The 26,818-nt window shown below is 41.4% G+C and overlaps 1 protein-coding gene across 1 annotated transcript in view; it reads right to left on the bottom strand.

Moving 5' to 3' along the window:
* Nucleotides 1–488: 488 nt before the first annotated feature.
* The window catches only part of SEL1L3 (SEL1L family member 3), a 45,761-nt gene continuing 19,431 nt past the window's right edge, over nucleotides 489–26,818 (bottom strand). Inside the window, exons 12-24 of the mRNA XM_073001111.2 lie at nucleotides 26,547–26,666; nucleotides 24,920–25,060; nucleotides 23,238–23,300; nucleotides 20,623–20,799; nucleotides 19,277–19,404; nucleotides 18,552–18,635; nucleotides 17,061–17,151; nucleotides 16,082–16,166; nucleotides 15,776–15,885; nucleotides 12,824–12,951; nucleotides 8,393–8,495; nucleotides 8,239–8,311; nucleotides 489–1,787 (exon numbers count right to left, since the gene is read on the bottom strand). Of these exons, the coding sequence (XP_072857212.2) occupies nucleotides 1,693–1,787; nucleotides 8,239–8,311; nucleotides 8,393–8,495; nucleotides 12,824–12,951; nucleotides 15,776–15,885; nucleotides 16,082–16,166; nucleotides 17,061–17,151; nucleotides 18,552–18,635; nucleotides 19,277–19,404; nucleotides 20,623–20,799; nucleotides 23,238–23,300; nucleotides 24,920–25,060; nucleotides 26,547–26,666 (1,398 nt within the window). The 3' untranslated portion in view covers nucleotides 489–1,692. The remainder of the gene's footprint in view (nucleotides 1,788–8,238; nucleotides 8,312–8,392; nucleotides 8,496–12,823; nucleotides 12,952–15,775; nucleotides 15,886–16,081; nucleotides 16,167–17,060; nucleotides 17,152–18,551; nucleotides 18,636–19,276; nucleotides 19,405–20,622; nucleotides 20,800–23,237; nucleotides 23,301–24,919; nucleotides 25,061–26,546; nucleotides 26,667–26,818) is intronic.

The following is a 26,818-nucleotide window of genomic DNA, read 5'->3' as shown; positions in this document are numbered from 1 at the left end:
GCATGGCAACATCGGTTTACCTGAGAGATAAAAGCATGTGTATTTTTTCCATTGTATGTGTTGCACTTTTTCACACATTAGCATTTCATCCAAAAACAGCCCCTCTGAATATTTTGACATACATAAAGGGACTGCAGCCACAGACCAGCTGCTCTTACTTCTGTCCACTCCCAGCAACCATAGTACAGATCATGTAATTGTCTGCTGGGATCATCTAGCACTGGATAAATCTATATGAAGACTGTTACTGCCCTTCAGTCCCTTCCCTGGGTAAATTAAAATTGCGCCATAATTATTTCCCAGTAGCCTAATAATATCATGCTCAATTGAACAACACGTGATTGACTCCAACAGAGAGATTTGGACCAGTAAAAGCTGATTACAGTAAACAAAAAGCAGAAACAACATAAAGCAATAGAAAAATAATTTTATTAATGAGTGTATATAAGGCAAACAGGTGAAGACAGATAATGAACACATGCCAGATGCATGGGAGTGAACATTTTGCCGAGTAGAAGGTACAAGTGGTAACATTCTGGCCCAATTCTAAAGCTCATGCCTGAAGACAAGGCATCATGTTCTTCTTCCTGGCAGGATACAATATTTAAAGAGTGCTGCAGATAATATTCAAAGTGCTTCCCATAAATTATCTTTAGAATTTTAAAAAACAACCCTTGAAGTTAGGACAACATGATTATCATTCTTGTGCTGCACTACAGATTGTTTCAATGATCAGCCTTGTAGGATCTTGATAAGCATTATCATGTATTCATTACGTTTAGTTAGCATGACTGCTAAACTACTTGTCATAAAGTAATATCAAAGTGAACTGTAACAAAAAGTGAAGAATAGACTGAAAATGATAGAACAGCAAATAACATCTAAGCAGCAGAGAACACAAACTAAGGCCAAGTAAACAAGAGCATCTTTCCAAAATGTCTAAAACACAAAACAGATGCTGCATCCCATATAACAACAGAGAGGAGGTGCCAGAGGAGAAGTGCTGTGAGGCAGACAATAGCCATGTGCTCTAGATCTCTTCAGAAAATCTTAATAGCTCTGCAGGTTCATACAGGGAAGGCGGTATTTTAGGTGTCCTCAAGTAATTGCCCCCATATTTCAAGTTTGGAGAGGGCTGTGCTGACTCACTTTCCTTATCCTGTCTTCATCTCTGGTGCTGAAACACCTCATTTTTAATGTTTTCAGAAACTTAAATAGAATATATCCGGACCCACAGTATGCTTTGAACAGTTTTATTTTGGCTAGTCCTTAGTCCGCAGACAAGGTCAATCAATGCTACAAACAGAAACAAATAGCAATGTGATTCATTTTAAAAGCACAGAAATCCCTGATTGTGGCCCAGGTCACACGATTTCTGAAAGTGTAATGCCACTCCCTTATAGCCCTTCCTTTCAAGTATAGGGGAGTGGGATGCCCACTTCCTTATCAGACTTTGGGCAAAGCCTTCAAGGATGCTCCAAGATCTGTTCAGCAAGACACAGGATGCTTCCTGTCTTCAGAACTGCATGTGCCCCTACAGTGAAAGTTACGCCCAACAAATGGAGGTGCCATTTTGCAATTAGCCTGGAAGGGGAAGGTTTGGCTTCCAAAGGCAACACTTATTGAAGACAGTATGCCTGATGTGGGATTTAAGTCACACTCTTCTGCATTATTTGCAATATGTGAATCTTCTCACTCTGCTGGTCTAGAGTCATGAATGTTTTCAGCTGGAAGAGAATGTCCCACTTGAGCTTGTTCAGACACTGAGGGTAAATGGGGATGAACACCTGTTGGAAAGTACAACAAAATACCATATAAGTACCAATATGTGAAGAGCCGCATACGAAAGTAAACCTGAAGGTGATCTTATTACTTTCTGGCAATCCAGCCCAATACATTTTGCTGCCTGGGGCAAAGGAGATGATGACACCTTCACTCTCCTTCCAAGTCCATCCGATCAGCCGTTGAATCGTGCTCCAGCAGTACCCACAGAATAGCATCTTTCACTGTACGTGAGGCAAATGGGCTAGTTTTTTGGGGGAGGGCTGGGGTAAAACAAGTAGCACATGCAGTGCCTTACCATTGCTCCCTAGCACCAGGCACCTTACTGCATAATGGTAGGGCTAGCCCTGGCATCTGAAGCTGTGCTCTGATGAGCCATAATAGGCACATCTTACAAACTAGCAGTCTGTCTTAACATTAGGATTTAGATCACAAGTTAATGTGAACGAATATTTCTTATATTTCTTCTTCTTATAACATTATCCTTCCACACATGCAAAATATTCAGAATTAGAAACTGCTACATGCCTAAGACATCAGGTATGTAAAGAAAACTGTGCTACAACACAAAGGCAGGCTAATTTGCCAACTGAGGATTGAGGCAGATTCATAACAGAATAGACAATCTTCTCCTCTTAAAAATTCTATTATGGAATCACCCTCTTACCATGTGAGGTCATAGTTATCACCTTTGCTGCGGGGGGACATGCCCAGTGTCTAGAGCCCCACACACTGAATGGAATAGATCTTTTCATAGATCCATTTAGGTTGATATTTAAGTTAAATTTCTTCTTTAATTTGCAGCATTTCCTCAGTTGTTATAGATAGTTAATTTGAGGCCCTGGATGGCTTTACAGAACATATAAGACACGTTGTCCTTTTAACTGAAAACAAAGCATAATATAATTTATTTTAATTATCTTTTAATTATATTTAATCATATTTAATCTTATATTTTAATTATAAAAGTCTAATCTCTGAAAAGTGGTGGGACCTCTTTTAAAGATCCCAAATTCCAGTCTCATACAAAGAGAGACAATCTCTCAGATAGCTTGGCCCCAAGTTGAGCAGTTTTGTGAGTCAAAAGTACATTGAATTTAGCTCAGAAGTAAAACAGAAACCTCATAAGCATCCTTCAGTCTCGAGAGACTATGGTAACGTGCTCTATATGGAGGACTTGGAACAGCGTCTAGTATTTTGACGCTGTACGAAAAGCTGGAGTGTCCTCTCCAGGGCACGAAGCCTGGGTAATACAATATGGAGGATAGGCTGTTACCCAAGCAGCATATCCCCCCTCTCCACATCACTGAAATAGTCCAATAGAAAGGCAAGAGCCAATACAACTCGTTTCAGCAACGTCGCAGGAGTTGACAGAATGACACGAACTGCCTCCGGTACTCTTGCTCCGGATTTTGCCTCGAGGTTAACTCCTGAAGCCTTTTCCATCGGTGGATATAGCCACGAGGCAGTGGAGGCTTGAAGTCAGAGTTTTCCTTCTCCTAGATGGGCTGCCTTCCCAGGCTAACGAGTCCCACCTACCCGGCCCATTCCCTCACGACATGGAGGACAATGGCGACGCCTCAGTGGGGGTTTGAAGTCAGAGTTTTCATTTCCTAAGCACAAGCCACTGACAAAGTGCTGGATGGAGCTGCCTTTCATCTTCCATTTCTGATTATGGTGTCATGCCTCCAATTTCATATCTTCTTCAGAGTCATTGTAACTTGTGGTCACTGGTGATCCTTCCCCACCGCCTATTTCCATCTCCAAACTATTAGAATACTTCATCTGATGTTTTGATGGAGGAAAGGTCTTCTGCTTTTTGCACTTTTTGGTTTTCAGAAGTTACCATTTCATTGCAGAGGTTTTTGGTACTTCTGCAATGAAATCAGGCTGTTAAAGCAGCCCTTTAGGATCCAAAAAACAAAGGTATATTTTAGGATGCCCAATAGGATGTTTCGGGAAACCTACAAGCAGATTTTTAAAAGGAGTACCTGGAAGAAAATGTTCCTCAACCACCTCTATGTCGGAAGCATCTATTATAATTCAGCTACAAATTCTCTATAAAGAGAACACTGTCCTTTAATAGCACGAACCAAAGAAATTAGTGACAATTCCCTGAGGAGCCAGGTGGAAGAATTAGGCTATTTAGCCTTAGGCAAGCTACTATCTCATGATGCTTTGCAGGTTCAGATGGAGCTTAAAAAGTTACAATCATGGGGGTCACCTAACTATTAATGTCTATTGCTGCAGACCTTGTCAGCTTAATGAGGAGCAGATGTACTAAACTCCGTTTAAATTTTTTGACTAAAGCTTCCAGAATTCCAGCTGGCCTAGTTCCCAAGATAGTGCTCTACAGAGGTTTGCATTAAGACTCCCATAGTTCCCCCAAACTGCCTCAGGCCTGTTCTAACTGTAGCCTCAAACATGAAAGAGGCATCAGGTTTCTTATCTGTGCCATAGAGCCTTATGCAGTATTACCAGCACTAGGCAACATGTGAAAGATCAAGTGCCCAGTTACGCCGATGGGTCCCTTGAAAAGGTTTGTTCCCCAGTTTCTCATTAAAGCTGCAGCCCTATTGCCTCCCATGGGCGGGACTGATGTTTGCGCAGCTACTCTACAACACCCATGTGGCTTAGCAACCTTGGGAATGACGCCCCCACACCGGGTAACAATACCTTGACCACACTTTGTGATGTCACTTTTTGTCAACTTTATAAAGTCTCCAGCAGAGACTTTAGGTAGAGTCATCATGTCCTCAACAGAGGAAAGCAGCTTGGCAACAACTCCTGAAAACCAAAAAGTGGAAAAGACAGAAGACCTTTCCTCCAACAAAACAACTGGGTGAGGAAGTCAAATCTATTTCACTAAAAACGGAAACCAGAGCAGTCAGTTCAGGACTGGTGATATACGATCTCTAAAGTACATCCCAGACAAGAGTTCTGGCTGCCAAGTTTTCTCCTAGCTCTAGCTTCCAGACACTTCCAAAGGGGAGACTCATGCAGATTGAATGACTGTAGTCTAACCTGAGAGGCAACGGAGGCAAGGATTGCAAGGAAAGATTGCAGTTGGTGCGTCAGAGAGGGGAGGGCAAAGAGAGTATTTTACAGAACAGCCCACTGACTCATTTGGCCCAGTGCAAGGTTCACTTGATAAAATTTGTGCTTTAGGAATTTCTAGAGTAAGTCTCCATAGTTGCCTTGGGTCTTTTTAAGGAGAAAGGCAGGATCCTGTAAGCTTACTCCCAAGTGTACATGTACAGGACTTTAGTCTTTGTGCTGGACTGTGGCTGAAATGTCTGCAAAATGGGGTGTGCACTTTTATTTCCTCCCAAATTTATCACTGCAGTTGAAACATGATGACTCCCTATGGTCCCACATTTCTATCCAAATCCAGTCTGTTAGCTGCCTGAATACCAACTCAATTTCTTATTAATTTTGACTACAAATTTGCACACTTTGCATTATATCCCCCTCCGTACCTCTCTGGACTAGTCAAGGTCCTTTCTCCTGCCCCCATTGCAGGCTTAATTTAAACTCAACCCAGCAAGGTAACCATTAAATTACATACAAGCTTATTTTTTTTTAAAATGAGCTGATATGTAGTTACAGCTGTTCTCCTTCTCTCCACATGAGATTTCAATAAACTTCTACAGTGAGCTTCCTTAATCTGAACAGAGTTTCATTCAGGGTAGATAACCTTAAAATTGGACTATAAAACCATTTAATTCACGATAATATGGCTACTCAGACAGTGCCAAAAGGTGAGAAACATGAGAGTTGTAAAGGAAATTACCTCTTCCTGCTACCCATTATCTAGCCTTGTTAATATTCTACCAAGAATTCCTTTTATTTTTTTAACCTTGTGGAATGCTAGACTACTGCTTAGAAACAGGATGAAACTGGTTGTTGAAGAAACTGCCCCCTTTCAGACTCGCACCTTAACCACAAGTTAACTTTTTCAATGATAGTTGCAAATAAAACTGTATACAATTTTGGAAAGACACACAGAGAAATTGTAACCTATTGTGAGAAATCCAGAAAGGTTAGATGATGATTATCTAATTAAAAAGCTATATCTCTGCATGTAGGTAAAGGTAAAGGTTCCCCTTGACAATTTTTGTCCAGTCGTGTTCGACTCTAGGGGGCGGTGCTCATCCCCGTTTCCAAGCCATAGAGCCAGCGTTTTATCCGAAGACAATCTTCTGTGGTCACATGGCCAGTGCGACTTAGACACGGAACGCTGTTACCTTCCCACCGAGGTGGTCCCTATTTATCTACTCGCATTTGCATGCTTTCGAACCGCTAGGTTGGCGGGAGCTGGGACAAGTGACGGGCGCTCACTCCATCGCGTGGATTTGATCTTACGACTGCTTGGTCTTCTGACCCTGCAGCACAGGCTTCTGCGGTTTAGCCCACAGCGCCACCACGTCCCTGGCTCTCTGCATGTAACACTGTAGGAAATGATGTCTCTTTCAAATTACTTCCACTCTCTCAAAGAACCAGAGAAAGTCATGCTTAGACCAGAGTACAGAAATAAAGAAAAGATTTATGTTACTTTTATTAATTTGTCTCATTGATTACAATGGATCTATTCTGACTAAATGTAGATTCAGTCTATGAGATTTATTGAGCATGATGAACATTTGATAAAGAGGCAACATGAGTGTCATCTTCAACTATCTGAAAGGCTGTCACAGAAATAATGGAGCAAATTTGCTGTGGTGATCCAGAGCCTAAGGTTTTCCAACAGAAGTTAGATGATCAGGTATCTAGGATGTTATAATGGGCACTTCCTGTATCAGCAGGGAGTAGGAATAGATGACTTTGGACTTTCAACTCTATGATTCTGAGCAAACAGTTAAGCTACCCTGGTTGATTATGGTATATGTTTTCCAAACACCAAGTGGACAGAATAAACTTACAAGAATCTGTAGCTGGTGTGTGTCTGTGCAGGCCAAGACCAGACTGTTCACTCACTCACAGTGCAGAAATGCAGCTAAAGTTATAGTCTGTCTCAGAGGAAGCTGCTTACTGAAGAATTCGCTCATTTGGCAGCTCCTCTTTCCAGTCAGAAAACAGGCTCTGGTAGGGGACTGAGGCTGCAACTACACTGGCAAATAGTACTGATTTTTCTGCAGAAGCAGAATGCATGAAGTCAAACTTTTAAAAGCTGATCACATGACACAAAGCCCAATGCAAATCAGTCCAACCCTTATTGTTTCAGATGCAGAGTTTTTTCCCCTGCTGCTAGGAGCTTCCACTTTTTCAAAGCTGGAGAAATTCAAATACTGTAGTTTTTCCCCCAGTGATCAGTTGTTCCATTCTCAAAAAGGAGAGGAAAGGGTGTGACTGTGGATGCTATTCTGGTGACATACTAAGGCACAATGTTTTGGGTAGCAGAAACATTCAACCCCACCATCTTTCTCCCTAGTTGCCCCAAAGTATTTTTTTAATCGCTGCATTGAAATATTAGCATAGCACCAGATCATCTCTGCACAGACCAGAGAGAGAGAGAGAGAGAGAAATCAATTATGAAATAGAAACAACTCTGATGAACTACAGCAGACTACTATGTTTCCATGACAGCAGAAGGCAGAGGCTGGCTTTCCAGAGGAGCCACTTCCTTCATTCAGTGCTGGGCTCTGATGGATCTTTGTTGCCAAGGCTGTATAGGAAGGGTCACCAGAAGAGCTGGTGACCCCTTTTCTGATTACCCGCTCATAGAGACTCCCTGAAAAAACTGCAGGAAGAGGCAGCTTGAACTGCCTGCAGCTTTTGTGACTGGGTGGACTAGCTGGCAGAGACCAGATACAGCAGCAAGGTGGCTAGTGTCAGCAGCTGCATGGCAAATTTGCTTCCCTTGGAAGCCTGCTGTTGCGAGAGATGGACACGACTTAACAACTAAACAACAACAACATGCAGTCAAAGGCAATAGTATTCTGATTATGTAATTTTGAAATAAGTCATCTCTCACTCCATAGTCTGTGAAACACTGCTGAGGTGCCTCATTGTTGCTAATACTATTCTTACTTCTTTGTGCTGGGAAGCCTTTGAATTGCCCTACAGTAATTCTTCGGGAATTCTATAAAAATAAGGGAGAAATTTTGGAGAAAAGGCACTAGAGCTCATTTAAAACCAAAGCATTTAAGGCTGAAAATACACAAATGTATGTCTTCAAGAACTCTTATTTCAATACCTCATATCTCAATAGAAAGCAAGTTGTGGATCAACACTAGATAAATCAGAGACGTGTGAATTTATGGCATATTCTGTCTCATGAGAATTTATTGTTTATTCTGTCTAGACAAAAGTCTGGCTTTACAGAGAAAGAACAAACAAAGACAAAATGCCACTGTAAGTAATCAGTAGCACACAGTATTCTGAAATTTAGCTCTGGATGCCATTGATATAATTCTATTTCTATTTCTTATTTTTAAAATGATGTTAAATACTTACGGAAGAGCATTCGGAAGGACTGCACGATAAATGCAACCAATGCGAAGACAAACATGGAACCCATGAAATAAATCTGGAACAAATTCATAAATCGAAATTAGTCAGGGCCAAAGATGCCAGACACCTCTTTAGAGAACAATGGATTAATACACACCAGGCCAGAATGCAATACATCCTGCCAGAAGATCCTCAGGTGAAGATAAAGCAATCCTAGCGTGCACGGGCTAATTGATTCTTGGTTGCTATGATTCCAGCACCTGGGAACAAGAATAAAAAGACACTGATTATACCAATATACAAGCTGATTCTCAATGATCTGAGACACTGTGCATTGGCCAACAGCAAAGACATCAAGAGCAGAAAGTAAGCCTCATCTCTACGCAGAGTCTATGTTATCTCTCTTTTAATACTGCTATCCTGCGGCCAAGACCTGGGAGGAAGGCAAGTTGGAGAAGCCATTCTACTCTCATGGAATCTTTCTAATCCACACGTTTTTCTTCTGCTTCACACTGAATATTACATACTTTGGAAATATCTACATTTATCAGTGAACATATAAATTGTAATTAGATGCAGTCAGGTTGATTCCAACTTAGGGTGACCATTTCCAGAGTTTTCTAGTAGAGGGTACTCAGAAGTGATCTGGGGCACATTGGGACTGTGCAGTTTGCCCAAGGCTACATAGGCGTTTGTCTCCTGGGATGTGCAGTAGGGAATCAAACTCCCAACCTCTGGCTCTGCAACCAGTCAGTCATTGCCTATCAACCCATCTCCACTTGCCTGGAAACTGGACCTAGTGATCTCTGACTTTTTCAGATCTCCTTAAGATGTTGCTTGTGGGTGTGAGAGAGAAGGCTTTGCTTCCTCCCAAGTAATGTAACCCTTTTTTACAGGACAGGAGATATGGGGCATTGAAAGGGACAGGGACTGTGGTGAGGGGAGGACAGAAACAGCCAGGTCGAATGAATAAGGTAACTGGGAAATAGATGGAGAAAGACAGGTGGGCTGGGGGAAAGTAATTTGGGAGGGTGGAGAGAGCACATTTGCACTGGGTGAACAAGTGGAGAGGTGAAGAAAATAGGGTTGGGGACTTCATGGCAATTGTGGTGTGTGTGTGTAAGAGAGAGGGGACAGGATAAGGCAAGTAAGAGCAGCAGTGGAGGGGTCTGGCCAGGATAATTAAAGACTAGTGAATTACTGGACTCCTTTCTCCAATTTTCCAATGAATTAAAAATTAGAAAAGCAGTTATTCTTATCTGAATGAATCAGGCGGTATGGTTGAATCATGAACATGGAATGCTACTGTTGATAACAAATGCAAGGTGCAATTAGAAACTACAAGAGAGGATCAAATGCAAAGGTCAGACTGGTTGCTGTTACAGCCCATTTCTTTGGTTACTAATTGGCTTGAGCTCCCATCATCAACTTTATTGGCAGAAACAGTAGTAAATTAGGGGCATAAAGGAAGCTAAATTGCACTGGGAAAGCCAGCGTTTCCCTAAAGGCATCCAGTTGCTGGCAAGGGTAATCCCTCCCTTCTCCCACCCTATTTTTATCTCTCTCCCTTCTTATACTCTCACCCATACCATCAGTCTCACTGCCCCTTCTCCCTGTGATTGCTATTCACCCAGTTTTCTCTCTGCACCTCATTCCTACCAGTTCTATGCAGCATGCATGGCTCTTTGCACTCTTTCCCCACTATTCCTACCCACCTGACCCAGTTTTTTGCACTTTCCCCCAGTCTCCTTCCACTCTTCTCTTCTTTCAGAACCCATCCCCTCTCATTTAGAAAGGCCAGGAGCCCTTCTGCCTTGGGGTCTTCAGGTGCAGCTCCGGCATACTTCCTCCCCAACAGCTCAGTGCTAGACGGGGTGGGCTGGAGTGAGGAATCACACTCAGGCCACTGTCACACTAGATTGTTTTCTCATGTCTTCTGCTTTCTGTAGAGTGATGTGTTGTGCTCATGTGACATACAGTATATCCTGTGATAGTGGTTCATACGTTCTTAACCATTCTGTATTTTTTTTTGTTAAATTAGATGCGCTAAGTTTGTCTACACCCCTGCAGCAGGGCATATCCCTTCCTCTTTTTGTGCATTTCTCTTGCCCCCCTTCCCCCTTTTAAAAATGTGTGGGTACATCAATGTGTTGGCAAAACGCCCTTGTTGGCCACCTACTGACCATGGGCATTTTTTCCTGTTTCTGTGCTGCATTACCCTCAATGGTGGAGAACCCATAGCCCATTTGACAGAAACATGCCAACACGACAACATTCCTGTAAAAAATTTTTGTTTAGAAAATTGAGGGAGATGAATGACAGCTAGTGGTGGTGGTGGGACTGCACACCAGATGTTAAGGAAATGAATTGGTTTTGTAGTACACAATCTATGGAATGTCAGTTGTAGTGCGCAATGAAGCATGGAGCAAATATAACAGTAGCCTCCCTGAGGGCTGGATTTGATGTGGAGATAATACGGAGGGAGAACAAAAGAATTGGTAATGTCCGTGCATTGTCTGAACCCTCTCCCCAGGATTGAAACTCACAGGGTGTAACACAGAAACATTTGGCTAGTGTGACCATAGCCTCAGCCAGAAAAGATCAGCATAGCTGGGGTCTTTCATAGCTTGTGGTAACACTTAACTAAATGTTGCATTCAAGAAGAACCCTTTTCAGATTTTTCAAACCTTTCACATACTCAAAATCTTCCCAATATTTTCTCTTCCATGTCATGTCAGTATTACTCTACAAATCAAAATTCAAACACCCTGTTTAAGACAAGCACATTTCTATTCCCCACCATGAGGTTCTAATTCTTCCTAAGCTCAGAACTCACTGGGTGACTCTGGATAAGTCACTCTCTTCCTCTCCGTCTCATTTTCATGAGCAAAATTTGCAGATGCCTGCATGGTGAGAGATGATGGAGTTCATCAAAATGTGGAGGCCTTGAACTCCTGCTCTGTCACAGATTACAGAGAATCAGGAACTCATGTGAGGGTTCATATGGCATCCACTTCAGCCTTGTTACTGACCTTGCTGAGAACACTTCTTAACTAGCTGAGCTAACACAACAGAAACATGTTTGGAACATGGGCTTGTTACTAAGGTCAGGTTTTCACTCAGCTAAACAAAGGTCTTTTCAAAATTATGCTCTGATTCAGCACCATGACTGCAGGCAGCCAAAACCAGTACCTTGTCCTATACTCCCCCCCCCCTTTTTTTTCTTTTTTGGAAAAACAGAAATCAAGGGCATTTTGATCAGCAGTGAATTATTTGAACAGGCTAATTAAGACCCCTTAGAAGTCTCTCTGATTTTGGTAATAAAACACTGGTGAATTTGTATGTTTTTGTTTTGCTTCAATTTAGTTTGCCCCTTAAAATTATTATCATTATTAAAGTATGAGTCATACCTGTGCTTTAATTAGTGGAATATTAGAAAAAAAGATTAATATTTTTCTGCTGATATACTCAGCAATCAAAAAGGAAAACAAACAGGTACAATATCCTTAAGGATAGCAGAACTGCTATAACTCAGCTTCCATGAACCTATGGCAGATTACAGCCCCCATCATCTACACCCATGGTATGCTGGGGATGATGGGAGTTGTATTCCAACACATCTTGAGGGTGCTGGATTAGTAATTACTGCAGTGGTATACCTAGGGGCCAGAGGTAGAGGTAAACAGTGGGCTTCTGTACACTTACCATTTTGATCCTTGGGTCAACTCTCTTTCTACCAAGCCCTTTGGGCTCAAGCTACAGGAAGCCAGATTTTGGCTGAATATCAAGAAAAACATCTTAACTGTTAGAGCAATATGACAATTACCTTAGGAGCTGGTGAGCGCTCCAACGCTGGAGGCATTCAAGAGAAAGTTGGACAACCATCTGCCAGATCTGCTTTGATTTGTATTCCTTCATTGAGCAGAGGGTTGGACTCGATGGCCTTAGAGGCCCGTTCCAACTCCATGATTCTATGATTCTATGGTCTCCTCTCTTTTAAAGATCTGCTTCTGTCTCTCTGCATTAAACTAGTTGGGGAAGACCAAGAGCGTCAGTCTAATGACAGGGGCTGAAGGAACAGGACTGGCTCAAGCCCTACACTGTGTTCTTGTGGCCCAAGAAAGATTCTGTGTTCAGGCTGACCCACAAAACCCACTGCACAGCATTCTGAGGGGATAAAGGGAAAAGAAAGAGGAGTGTGAGTGTGTTTGGAATGCATGTGGATGAATGAGCTGAACGGATGAGAAAAATTAGAAAAGAGACTGGGTTTTGCTGAAAAGTTTCTTTGAAATAAAATAGTACCATACAGTTCTGGAAGATCTTTTTCTCCCAGAGCTTCAACAAACAGGGCTGGAACAACATGCTTTAGTTCTTTGTGAGTCAATATAGATATTATTTGTGTTCCTTACAGTTTCACACCACATTTAATCTGGTTGATGAAAGGTTCAAAATAAACAGGATTATTCAGTTCTAAACTCTTTGCACCAAATGAAAAAAAAAAAAAAACCATAACATCCTCTGAATGCTATAACTATTTGGCAAAAAAGAGGGAAAAAAGCATTGATAAAGAAGAACAATGAAAGCTCACCTTTCATAAAGCTCATGGCGAAGAGTTGTATTACTGGCATAGATGGCCCTGTCAATTTCTAAATGATCTAAGATGCGACTGGGGATGGAATAGCCTTCTTCCAGAAGAAGGGCCAAATTAAAGAATCCCTATAACATAATAGATTAATTAGTGAATTGTACTGATAGAACTTCTTGCTTTAAAGTTAAAGATCTTAATAACAGGCCTTCACAACATTTCTATTGGTTGCATTTCGCACATGAAGATTAAAGAGATATTGTGCGGCTTGTGCTGTGCGCATGTTTGATGCAGTGCACCCCACTGGTACAGTATCCCATTCTTAATTAATAAACGGAAGTATAGCCTTGCCAAGGCATTACTGTTTTTCTATTTTTTTCAAGGCAGATGTGGAAAAGTTTTTTTCTTGATGAGGTCTATTTTATTTCTGACAAAATGTGTCAGCAACCACCACATTCCAGTAGCTGGTGTTGTCTAGCACCCGAGGCGGGTGGGAGAAGTCACAGTTATAATTTTTTTTCAGTGCATAACTTTTTAAAAAGTTACTGGAATCAAGATACTCTCACTCCATCAGTGTTGCATCCAGAGGATAGAACAGACAAGGCAAATCATATTAATAACTTGGGGAAAGGCAAGTTTTGGGGAAATAGGCATAACCTGGTGAGACAAAGAGAGCAGTCAGAGAGCATGTAGCTTGCTATTTGATGTGCTTCAATTTGCCCTGTTTTCCAATGACCATCTTTGTTTTAAATAAGAGCGATCCATCCCATCCTTTTTGTGAGCTGTTCCACTCCTCTATTTTACTCTTCTCAGAATTTTAAAAAAATATTCTCCTAAGTTATTCAGCACTATTTCAGATATAAGGAAGTATCCACGTTAGTTTATTATATTACTGTAACATTATGCCACTTATTAAATTAAACAAAAAAAGGGGGAAACCACTGCAGCCCGTGGAAGGACAGCTGTGACAAAAGGCAGGAAAAGGGGTGAGTGTGCTAATAACCAAAAGCAGGGGAAATTGGAGCAATCCGAAGTGCTATTTGGAACCTTCACAGAAGAAGGTCTCCTCTGCAAATGGAAGAACTGCAAACGAGAGATACAATACAGTGGTGCCTCGCTTAACGACAATAATCCGTTCCAGGAAAATCGCCGTTGAGCGAAAACATCGTAAAGCGAAATAAAAAACGCCATTGAAATGCACTGAAACCCTTTCAATGCATTTCAATGGGGTAAAACCGTCCAGCGAAGATCCTCCATACGGCGGCCATTTTCACTGCCTGTATAGCAAGGAATCCGTCCCTAAACACAGCGGGGAGCAATTTTATTTACCTGGCGGCCATTCGTCATTTTGTGAAGAATCAGTTCCCGAAGCAGGGAATCGATTATCGCAAAGCGAAATTCCCCCATTCAGACCATCATTTTGCGATTGCAATTGCGATCACAAAAAGATCGTTGTTAAGCGGATTCGTCATAATGCAGGGCAATTGTAAAGCGAGGCACCACTGTAGATCACACCAAATGTAAGAGCCATTTAAACATGTCCTGGAATGCTCCAGATTTGCCCATCTAGTCATGCCCTGAGATGACTAGATGTTCATGTGCCCAAGTTCCCGACCAATGCTTTAAAAGGGAACAATACACACTCGTATTTTGAGGATATGCGCTATGTAAACCTCAAATAGCACACACACACACACACACACACACAAACAAGGGGCAGGAATGAAAAAGTAGCACTTCATTGCTCTGTGAGGTTGAAGGAACAATGTGAGCCTCTGGCATAGTTTTTAAAGGTCTCCACTTTAAAGGTCTCCACATGTGGGTTGCACATTTTTCAAAAACCAAAATATTATGACCCCTATTTTGTAAAATGAGCTGGACAATGTGTTAGAGCGCAAGTGCTGAAGAAAATAAGTGGTACAGAGCTAGATATGAAGAATCCATCTTTGTTGACAAAGTTGAATCTTGCCGGCAGAGGTGGCCAGCCTGATTAACACCCGCCGCCAGAACCCGCTGGACCACTTACCGCACATGTGGCCAGCATCATCGACAGCCCTCCAGCTGCTCCAGTAGCCTGGCTAGCACAGCCCTGTCTTCCTGCTTGGCTGGCCATTCCAGCAAGAGGGCAGGATGACAAGTCAGCTGTTGAGTGGCCAGTTGAGGAGGGAGGTGGGGCTGCACCAGTTGGTCTACTGCCACAATTGGCATGCTGTCGATGATGCCAGCCATGAGCACCATGTGATAAGTGGTCCAGTGGGTTCTGGGAGCAGGTGTTAATTGGGTTTGCCACCTGTGCCAGTGTGATTTATCTTTGTTGATGAAAATGAATCCCCCATGTCTCATACAGACAAAGGTGCATAAGGCCTCAGCACTGAGCCAGACGACCAGAAACTCTCCAAGACAGAGACTTTCAGAGTCCAGCTAGCACTTGGGATCTGGCATCTCCATGCCCCACGAACTCCATTCTCCACAAAGTCTCCTTGCTAGCACAAGCAACACAATAAAGAGGCATAATAAGTGATGCAGTGAAAGCCCTCAGGGCTGATGGATTAGGGTTGTGGCAAAAGGTTAATATCCTTTCCTGTCAAACTATTTTCCTAAGTCCAGTGTCATCAAAATTGCACTAGCTAGTTAATTAAAAAAATTAACTATTCAAGAGCAAGGTACATGTCGACTATCACATGCCCACATGCCCAGAGAAATAAATGTGCATAATCTTAGTAATTTAAGTGTCCTTAGATGGCCACTATGTAGATGTATCTAATGGTTTATTCTGGGATACAAAAGCAGCCACAAATACATCAGTCTCACTGCCTCTTATGGGTATCATCTTACAAGCCCTGTAGATGATTCGGGTCATACTAAATGTACTAAAAATTGCAATATCACTTTGCAGCTCTTGAAAAGCCTCAAGACATCCACAGGCTTTATGCTGCATATCAGGACATAACCTACCTGGGCCTCTCCATTTAAGGCTGCTTGTGCATACATCTGCATTGACATTTCCAGATTTCTGGACTGGTTCTCATATCCATAGTAATAGAAGTCTCCCACTTTCAAAAAAGCTAGGGAAAGAAGCAATGACATTAAAGACTATGAAAAAAAAATAGTTCCCTTCATAGTCAACTCATGGAATAGACACCAGCGTTCTCAGTTTCTCAAAGAATTAATTTTTCCACCCACTCACCACTCAAAAGGCATCATTTTGCATCACCAAAGAGCATAATTCCACAATAATACTTCACAGATCTGTATACATACCAAATGTGGGAGTGTTGCTTTGAAAAACTGATAAATTATAGTATCTCCAAACACAGTCAGTAGCCAAGTATCTTTTTGCCAGATTCTGGAGAGAATGGGAAAAGAATGGCTTAGTATGTTTGTTCTACAGGCAAAATATTTAATGATTTCAAATGAAAAAAGAGCATTCACCTCTACCAGCCTGCCCATGTCATAAACATAACTTGCCTGCTGCCAAGAGCAGTTAAATTGATTAGACAGCCTCACATTTTCAGGAAACATGTAGCTGTTTCCTTCTTTCAGACCTTCAGGAAAGTTCTGAAGACCCCCTGTGGCGTTTACCCTTGTGCCCCTTGCTTGACCATCAAGACTTAGAGCACATGAAGGCAAATAATCCCCTCTTTTACCCTGCTGCCACCAGGTGATCACTAAATCACCATTACTTCAGGAAGATGAAGATTCAGGTCCACATTTCAAAGTCTTTTAAATACAATTGTTGTTTATTGATTACAGAAACTGATAGTGATTCATGAATATCTTCTTTAGGTAAATTTATTATTAACATCAACCTTCTATTTGATAATACACTCCTAACTAATCACCTCTCAGATTTCCCCAAACTCCCCACTCTATCTCCTTCTCCACTCTCTCACGCTAATCATACTCTCTGACTGACTGACTCCTGGCCTCTGATTGACTTTAATATCTCAGGTTCCGCCTCTTATCACATCTCTCTCGGCTCCGCCTCTCAGCAACATGAATATGCATGAACAATTAACATAACAAACATGAACCATTGTCATAATAAAGGGGAATGCTACACCCTGTTTGTTTGCATAAGCATTAAAAAAACCAGTGCCTTGGTTTTATTTGCATCTGCTGGTTTTATGGGGTTTTACTGTTTTGTAGCACACATATGCAGCTTCAGGAAGTTCCATCTCTAAAGGCAGCTTAAAACTTTATTTAAATTGGGCTTTCAACATTAGATGGATAGACTTACTGGCCTCTCTTCACAGAGGTGTGCTAGATTTGTCTGTGACACCTCAATTCCAGTTTCTGCAGACAGTATGTAATACAGGAAAGCTTCATGCCTAAAGTTAGAAAATGGAGTGAGAATAATATGGGGAAAGAAATAAAACAGAACAAGAAAGCATCAGAAATTGTTCCAAATCCTGAACTTCTCTGGGAGCTTCTCGGGTTATCTCAATGGGAGGATCAGTAGCATTTCACATATTTCTCTGAAAATTGCCTTGTTCTTTGCTACTGCTATCCCTAAAGTGGATAATTGCAGAGGGTATATTTTTGAACCCAATCTCTACTCAGGCATAGCAGCAATGAGGCTCCACGTGATCAGTGTGCCCATCTTAAAATATCTCTCAGAATCGTATACAGAATACAGGAGTTCCTGGGAAGATGGACATGCAGATAACAATCCATGAATATGAAAAGTTGGAAATGAACTAGTTTAAATAGTCGTAGTCCCAACAGGACAGAGCAGTGGCATGACCAAAGAAAACTCATGCAGAATCAATATAGACTGGGAGAGGAAACCTTTTTATGACATAGTTTGGAGGAGAAGATGAACACCCACCCCAAGCAATGATAAATGCACTATGTGCATTTGGTTTTGGAGCCCTACTGAAGAGAGAATAAATAGCTGCTGAGTTGTTTCAGGAAAGAAGGTAGAAAACAGAATGAATAAGGATTCAGTTCTTCTCTCCTAACATCCCTATCTGCCTATCCCTACCCTCAAATTCCTTTAAAACTGGTGATTTCCTGATTCTGTTACTGGGTTTTTTGGATGCTGTTGTTTGTTCTGGACTACACATCCTGGAATTACACCCAAGTAAGTCCTGGGAGTTGCAGCCCGAGAAAATGTTCTAGACAATGATAAATTCCCTAACTACTATGTCATTAAAAACAAAGCAAAACAAAACAAAACTAGGATTGGGACCATGCTGGGTATATGGTTTTTAAAGGTTCCTAAGACTTTGCTAAATTACAAGCTGCTGTAAGCTCCAGGGCAGAAGCTTCCATTAGTGCTTTCTGCTGATGCTAAAAAGTTTGTGGTTTTGCTTAGAAAGAAAGAATGAATAGGTCTTCAAAGCAACAGCTACATCTACAGGACAGATTTTAAATAAAAGAACCAACATTAGCTGAAAGCAAGAGTGGGCAATACCATTGTTAGACCACTAACAAATCACATATATAAGCAAGTTTTGGACCCCATTTGGGTCTTCATCAGGCTGAGCACCAAAGAGCTGTGGGTGTTACAGAAAAAACAAATTTGTTTTGAGTAACAGAGCTAAGAATTGCCCCAATCAATAATGGGTTTAAATCAGCTGTTATCCAACACTAGTTTAGACAACAGAGTTCCCATTTCATATTTCTATTTCCTCTTGCTCTCATCTGTTAGAAAAGTGGGGCTCTGGGAAACACAGCATTATTTCATCGCATACACAAAAAATGACATTCAGTTACAGAAACCTACCATGACAAATCCAGATAAGCATTTAATGCTTTTCGGATGGTGTGGCCTAAATAGCCATTCTTTTCTGCCACATATTTTGCCCAGCTGTAAATCAAAACAGTAGCATTAAAACTGGAGACCTGCAGCTAACATTATGAATGTTGACAGTCTGCCACCATTAGTGAACCATGGGAGAATCTCCTCCTTCCCATCAGGTTGTCCCTCTCACTTTTCCTGCCCTCTAGCTTCTCACCCAGATCTGCAAGCATTCACACTTTGGCAGCAGCCTTCATATTATGATGAAAAGGATGGACAGCCTTCACTTCTACTCAAAGACAGTTTGGCTTTGGCACTTTACAGCAGTGCCCAGTCACTGGGAAGTCTTGTTAATGCCATTCCATTTCTCTTTCCTCCTCATCCCCGTATGAAAGGAGAAGACCTGTATGACCTAGGGACATTGTGAAGGAGATGCCATCTCATATATTTTTGGAGGAGACGATGGAGGAAGAAGGATAGAGCTCTTCCCAGCAACATAAGAAGTGGGAAGTGGGGTGGCCTTTCCCTCCCTCCCCCAGAACCATATAATTCAAGCTTCACAAATGAAAATCCTCTGATGAAGAAAGATAAGTAGGGAACATAAAGAAGCATAGATTATGTATATCAAAGCACAATATTTTGTTACACTCACAATCATCCCTGCTTTAAGAAATTAGATTTTTGCTCTCCATAACATAAGCATTACTTACATTACTGCTTTCTCAGGGTCTCTGGAAAAGTTTGCTAAATTTCCTGTGATATAATATTGAGAACACCGTAATGTCCCTTCCATGTGGCCTTTTTCCGCTGCTTTATAGAAATAGTCGGCAGCAACAGTCTGGGGGAAAAAAAAACATTACAAAATATTGCAACAAAGGACATTGCTACAGTTCATGTTCACTAACTGACTTACCCATGCCTTCCTTCTACATCTAAGAAGCTAGACAGCAAAATATTGTTTAATACTTAATCTGTGCTACAGTATAGCCAGAAATAAAGTAAATCCATTTGTGATAATTGTCCACAAGTTGCTGCCTCATCTGAGACTAGAAATCAGGAGATTTTAAGATAACTAAAGCTATCAATCACTTCTCACAATGAATACACACACACACACTCCATAATCACTACTGGCAAGACAGATTTTGCAGAGTTCTTCAGCCATTCAAAACCTTGCAAAATCTGTGGGATCCGGATGAAAGTGAAAGTGTCCCTTCTTCAAACTGCTTAAATTTTTTGAAAACATTATTGCCTGTCTCTAGCCTTAAAGTCTCTCCTTATATGAAAACTGGCCATTCAACAGGGATCCCAGTTACCACACTGGTCTCTTTCTCCTAGCCTGAATGTTATCTCGAGCATGACAGCTATTGCTGGAGATTCTCTCTGACCCAATAGAGCTTTGACAAAAGAAGCTAGCAAATCTGAAAATATGGAACTGGGTGTTTTCAAGAGTTGTGCCCAGGTTGTTCGACTCTCTACTTGGAATGGGGGCTGCTCCCTTGCCTTCCCTTGCAGTTTCTGCATGTTACTAAATTATTCTGGCTCCCTTTGTTTCCCCTTCTGCCATTTTATTATTTGGCCTTTTGTTATTAGCTTAGTTTTATGGCCTGCATCTTGTTCCAACACATGCAGTGAATTGCTTGTGGAGCAGAACTAAAATAATGTATAAAAGTAAAGGTTCCCCTTGACATTTAGTCTAGTTGTGTCCAACTCTAGGGCACGGTGCTCATCCCCATTTCCAAGCTGTAGAGCCAGCGTTTGTCCGTAGACAGTTTCTGTGGTCACGTGGCCAATGCGACTAGACATGGAACGCCGTTACCTTCCCACCGAGGTGGTACCTATTTATCTACTCGCATTTACAGTACATGCTTTCTAACTGCTAGGTTGGCAGGCGCTGGGACAAGTGAGGGGAGCTCACTCCGTCGCATGGATTCAATCTTACAACTGCTGGTCTTCTGACTTTGCAGCACAGAGGCTTCTACAGTTTAACCCACAGTGCCACCATGTCCCCATGAAAAGAATGTATACTCAAATATAAATAAAGCTTTATACTTACATTATTTCTAGCAGTTAGTCCTGGATAAACTCCATCTAAATACAGGACACCAAGATTGAAGGATGCTTCAGGGCTGCCCATAGCTTCAGCTTCTAGCCAGTATTTGGCTGCTTTTGCATAGTCTTTTTTAAAGTTATGATAATACCAGCCCAGACCATTTACTGCCTGAGGAAGTCCCTGTAGATAAAAGGTGAGCAAAAAGGGTATTCTTAAGAATGTGGATAGTGTTGCAGGTCCACACTGTTCTTGACTGTACAAACCAAGAGTTCACAGAGAAGTATAAGTCCAAGCCACAAGGCTGGCAAAGCATGATGGAGGTGCCAGTTAAAACACTAAGATATTTTCACACTTTGCACAGAGTGGTGAAGAATGAGTTCATACATGAAGACAGCAGAATGCCACATTCTTCTGGAAAGCATTATAAAAGGGTCCCAAGAATGTGTACTGATCCAAAAACCCTTCTTTGGTCTAGCTTTCCATAGGGAGTAGACTTTTGACATGAGATAGCATATTAACATGTAATATTTTCTGTCTTCCCACCAAACAGTATAATGGCTAAGCTAAAAATTGGAAAGTGTCTCCCTGAATTGCATCTTTTTTGTCTTCCACAAGTCCACGGAGAGGCTTTATAGGAAGGATGGGCAATATGTGGTCTTTAGGCCACACGCAGCCCCCAAAGGGTATTTTGCACCTTTGGTTAAACACAAAAATGTGTGAGTGAAACAAGTTATCCAAAAATTGTCACTGGCTCAAGGCTGAAGCCTTTGTCCATGGGTGCAACCCATGTTTGGGAGATGAGAACTCAAAAGGTGTGTCTGATCTTTCCAAATTGCTTGCGTATTTCCATGAAAATGCAAATCAGATACCAGTTGTTCCTTCTCATGAAGCAGCATCTGCCATGCTATATACAGCAAACCCTTCTAGCTAATAATATTTATTCCCATATATGTAGGTGCAGGACTGCAGTTTTAAGTGTTTTCTAATCACAGCCTATCTCCAGGAATATGCATTTTACTGAACAAAATGATTATAGAAAATAAATAAAATATCTGGAGAAAAGACAGACTATGTGTTATGTAAATAATAAAGAAAGGCATCTGTACACTGGAATAAGGACCTAATAGGAATTACTTTTGAGTAACACTACATCAATTACACAAATGCAGTTCTATGAATATTCTTCTCGTGATCATTGAACACTGAAGGCTCTGCCTTGGTATATGTGCAGAGTGCAAAACTTTAAGTGAATAAGTGCAAACCTGGTAGTCTTCATTATTTAACCAGCCTTACTGTACAAATCTTAAAAAAATTAAATCAAGAGATAATAAGGAGGGCTTGAAAAAGCTTATTTGTATCAAGATGGTGGACTATTTGTATTTTATGTTAGATACACAGAGGCTCCTTATCTGGCCCAGGAAACTGAATTTTGACTCCTTGAGACTATTCCTGGCATACACCTGGGAATCACTACGTTGAAAACCGAAGAGTTAGGAGCCAAAATGATGAAGGAAAGGAAGAGGGAAAGCAAGAGAAAAATTGTAATGGAGTTGATGAGAAAGAAAAATTTAAAAAGTTCATGCAGCTGTTTCCTTCTCTCCAAATGTCAAAAGAGAGGTTGGGGAGAGGAATAAAGTAACAGGAAAGATTTCTCTACTTTTTCTCATGAGGTTTTACGGTAGTCATCTATGGCAATTTGTCACCAATATAACTTAAAAATTTGCCCCATCCAACTTAAATATAACTAAATTACATGTTTGGGCTCATTAAGAGAGTCGGTGTGGAACTGATAAAGTACCACACTATATAGAGTGACACACTAGAATTCAGGAGACCTGGCTTCAAGTCCCTGCTCAGCTATGAAAACTCACTGGGAGGAACTCAATGATAAAACCACCCAATGGTAAAAACATTCATTGGGTTGGAGAGCACTCCTTAACTACCTTACTTATCTTCAAAAACTTTATTAGGATCACTGTAAGTCAGCACATAATACAAATAGTTTGGGAAACTGTTATCCTTTTTTCTACATACTTTTTACATCTCTGGTTTCATCACCTATCTGACGTTAATTTTGGTAGTGACAACAGAAGCACAGGAAAAGCTGCTCTTTGAGTCCTAGGAGCCTAAAATGTTCACCTTGTTGCTGGCCTTGTGCCCTCCCCCTGGGGTGCTCCTCTTTCCTCTTTAGTTCTTATGAATGGCTACTGGAGCAAACTGCTCAATCCATCTGATAGACCAGTGGTCCCCAACCTTGGGCCTCCAGATGTTCTTGGACTGCAACTCCCAGAAGCCTTCACCTCAACCTCTGCTGGCCAGGATTTCTGGGAGCTGACGTCCAAGAACATCTGGAGGCCCAAGGTTGGGGACGACTGTGATAGACCAGGTGCTTCTAAAGAGGGTTTAGGACTGATTTTGGTCTTGAAACTGCTTAAGTCACTTTGAGGGATGATGAACTATGTCACCAGAAGGACAAGAGGAATGCAGCCCTGTTAGTTCTCCTGGACCTCTCGACAGTTTTTGGTACCATAAATGTTTCTGGAAACAAATGATACACTATAATGAGAGATAGAGAGATCTAGGTCGGGCCACTTCAATCCACAATATTAAGCAGTTACCTTGGAGGCAGCTTTTCTCATCAGCTGTACTGCAAGTCTTCTGTTCTTTTTCACACCTTGGCCCTGAGTAACGAGAAAGTAAGTTATAGAGATGTGCACTGACATAGACATAGGTTTTTTTTTGTGTGTGTGTGTTTAGATCTCTGACAGCTGGATTTGTACATAATGTATTTGTTTTTGCCAGTTCCACCTGGGGGAGGTGCTGGACAAGACACTCTCATTTCACCTCCCCTCTCTGTGTGGACCCTCCTTTTCCTTCACGGAGCTGCTATTCTTGCCCATGTACAGTACATAGCAGTTTCTCTGGGCCTGATCCATGCCTCCTCACAGAGGCCTGCAAAGAGCTGTTGTTCCTTCTCTTTGATCTCCTCATTGTTCCTTCCATTGGAGAGGGCAAGCAAACAGGCAGCAAGAGTGAGGAATAGGAGGACCAAGGGGCTCCAGGGACTGGCATGGATCTTGGGTGGTGCCCAGTGAGGTCTATCATGGACACCAGGCCTCTTCAGACTGTATCATTTCCTTTCTGGTTTTATGGTGTGATTTTATAGGCATAATTATGGTATGTTACCTAAACCTCTGTCTTCTTCTTTGTTTTGGCAAGTCAGAATATAAAAAGATGTATAAGCATCTTTTTTTTTACTTTGAACTTAGTATTCAACACAGAGGGTGTTCATGGAAACCACTCAGAAAAACTACTGCTTTGTCATATATTTCAGACAAATGCTAAACTGCTACTAAACATATGCAAAGTATGTTGTGGAGTATATGTCTTTGTTCACAACCCTTTTCATTTCTGCTGTGATTGTTATTGCTAGCGAAATAGCTCAGCCAGATGCAATATCTGGAGCCAGGTGGTTTGGAATTAAATTTCCCACTCTGCCTTGCAGCAAAAAAGGCTTGAACAACCAATAACATTCCAGAGTGCTCTGAGAAGAAGGGAATAGTGATCCATTTTTGAGTACTCCTTATTTAGAAAATCTTGAAAAAGATTGTGGTAATTTGGGATCTATTTGATTGCACATAATGAAGTGCAGATATGCTGGCTACAGCTTAGAAACGAATGTCAGTAGCTAACTCCAGTGATGACAAGATGGCTAAGAAATGATTTTGAACCTTTATGATAAGGGTTTTACTACGGTCAAAATAATCAGAAGAAATGGATCAAGGGCCTTGATTGAATTGGGAATAAAACTGTTAAATATTTTGGTTATATAGAGGAGATGCAGGTATATATTTTTCAATAATGCAATACACAGGAGAATATTCTATTGCCTTAGCACCTTATTTCAGCATGAGTGAAACAAGTGAATAATAATATATGGAGAAATGAAACAGAAGAGAAAGATAATACAGAGTAAAAATACACCAAGAAACATTTTGTAAATGTTGTGCTGGTGCAAGAGCCCTTGCATGACGGAATTTTCCTCTCCTCTCCTCTCCTCTCCTCTCCTCTCCTCTCCTCTCCTCTCCTCTCCTCTCCTCTCCTCTCCTCTCCTCTCCTGTCCCGCTTGGAACCCTCAGAGCTGCTCAAACTCCACCTCTGTAGGAGGTTTCCAGTGGGGAATAAGTGCACAGCTTTTCTGCTAAAATTCTTGCTAAACCTGAAGAACTACCATCAGAAATATGTTTCAGTAATCCAATTTTAAAAGGAGAATATTCTGCATTTAGAAAAATGTTCTTACCTTGAATAAGACAATGGAATAATCATATATGGATATTAGGTCTTCAGTTTCCAAAGCACCCTTTGCATACCATTCAACAGCTGCTTTGGGATTTTTCTGTACTCCTTGCTGGCCCCAGAAAAGCATCTGTCCTAGACGTTGCTAAACCAAATCAAACTAAATGTAAAGATCAGGAACAGACACTCCCTCACACATTCACATTTTTAATGGGGCAACAGGAGATGCTGTAAAGAACTTAGAAAGACAACCAGGTATCCATGTTAGAGATGGGCACAATTTTAAAAATTGGCACTGTCAGCACAGGTGCAGAGTACCAGCCAGCCCATCCTCCCTTTTCACTTTCTGTATGTAAGCAGGGATACAGCCAGAGAGGGGAGGTTCCAGCTGAAGTAAAGGCTCTATACATGAGCAATAGCACTGGAAATTCTGGGTACTTGTTCACACATCGAGTAGGAATGGGCCAAATGGAAAACTCTTAATTCTCAAGATTCTAAGATGTTTATTTTGCATCTTTCAAGCCAGATTATGTCCTTCCGCATTTGTTCAAAAACAAATGCTCTTTATTTTGTATTAGAGAAAGATTAATTCCTAAAAGAAAATTTTTCTACATGCTCTGAGATGATATTCTTATGTATAAAACCTGATTTGGGGGGAATCACAAAGCTCAGTTTCTACTGGCCAGTGGTAATGATACAATCCAGGGATTCCACAGAAAGAAGGACTGGCTTGGGTGGAGAGGTGCCATTAATTAGCTTTCATATATTTTTATCCCTTCTACTGCTTTAAAAAAGGTTAAAATTCTTGTGCTTGTTGCAGGTTTTTTGGGCTGTTTGGCCATGTTCTGAAGGTTTTTCTTCCTAACATATTGCCAGTCTCTGTGGCCGGCATCTTCAGAGGACAGGAGTTAGAACTCTGTCTGTGTTCTGTTGTAGTGTGTGGAATAGTTGAGTATTCGTAGCTGTGGGGTGAGTTTAAACCTGCAGAACATGGCCAAACAGCCTGAAAATCCTACAACAACCATTGGATCCTGGCCATGAATGCCTTCGAGAATGCGTAACTTTCTTATTTGCTTTTATTGGAGGGAGCAGTTTGATGTAATTTTAGGTCTAAATTGCATTTAAAAAAACAATTAAGTATGATTAACTATCTGCTCTGCAGAATTTAGTTATGCTAATTTCTTTCACATGAATGACAAGAACAGGAATTCAGTTAATTAGGCAAAGGCAGAGACAGATGTTCCTGCAGAAGAGCAGAAACACCCCTTCTACAGACTCGTCCCAACTTGCACAAAGTGCTGAGGAAAGGAGGGGAGCTCGCTGCTCTTCTCCATCCAAACTGATGATGCTGAATTAAGTGATTGAATAGAGCAAGCACCATCTTTCCTTCATGTGAAACTGAGTGATGATCTACACCAGTGGTCCTCAACCTTGGGCCTCCAGATGTTCTTGGACTACAACTCCCAGAAGTCTTCACCACCACCTCTGCTGGCCAGGATTTCTGGGAGCTGAAGTCCAAGAACATCTGGAGACCCAAGGTTGGGGACCACTGATCTACACTACTGATTAACCCCATGGCATTCATAGGGGTTTATTGCTGCAATTTGAAAGTCATGTGTAAAACATACTACCTGTGCAGCAGCATCTCCTCTTGCTGCTTCATGTTTGAGCCACATGAAGAGGTCACCATTTTCTTTGGTTTGAGTTTTCAATAATTCATCATCCTGAAGCCTTATTGCTTCTACAAATGCCTACAACCATTGGGGGGAAAATTTCATTAATAGCATTGAAAACACTGGCCATTTTCAAGTGTTCTTCTGCACTCTTCTTATGACTCAAGAGTTCTGACGGAGTTGCCTTTCAGTCAGTGCTACTGCCAGATGTTACAGCAACAGGTTGGTTC

Source organism: Pogona vitticeps, chromosome 5 (genome assembly GCF_051106095.1).
Source record: "Pogona vitticeps strain Pit_001003342236 chromosome 5, PviZW2.1, whole genome shotgun sequence".
Taxonomy (NCBI): Eukaryota; Metazoa; Chordata; class Lepidosauria; order Squamata; family Agamidae; genus Pogona; species Pogona vitticeps.
The sequence above is the reverse complement of the archived record's forward strand: the minus strand, read 5'-3'. Positions and strand labels throughout refer to the sequence as shown.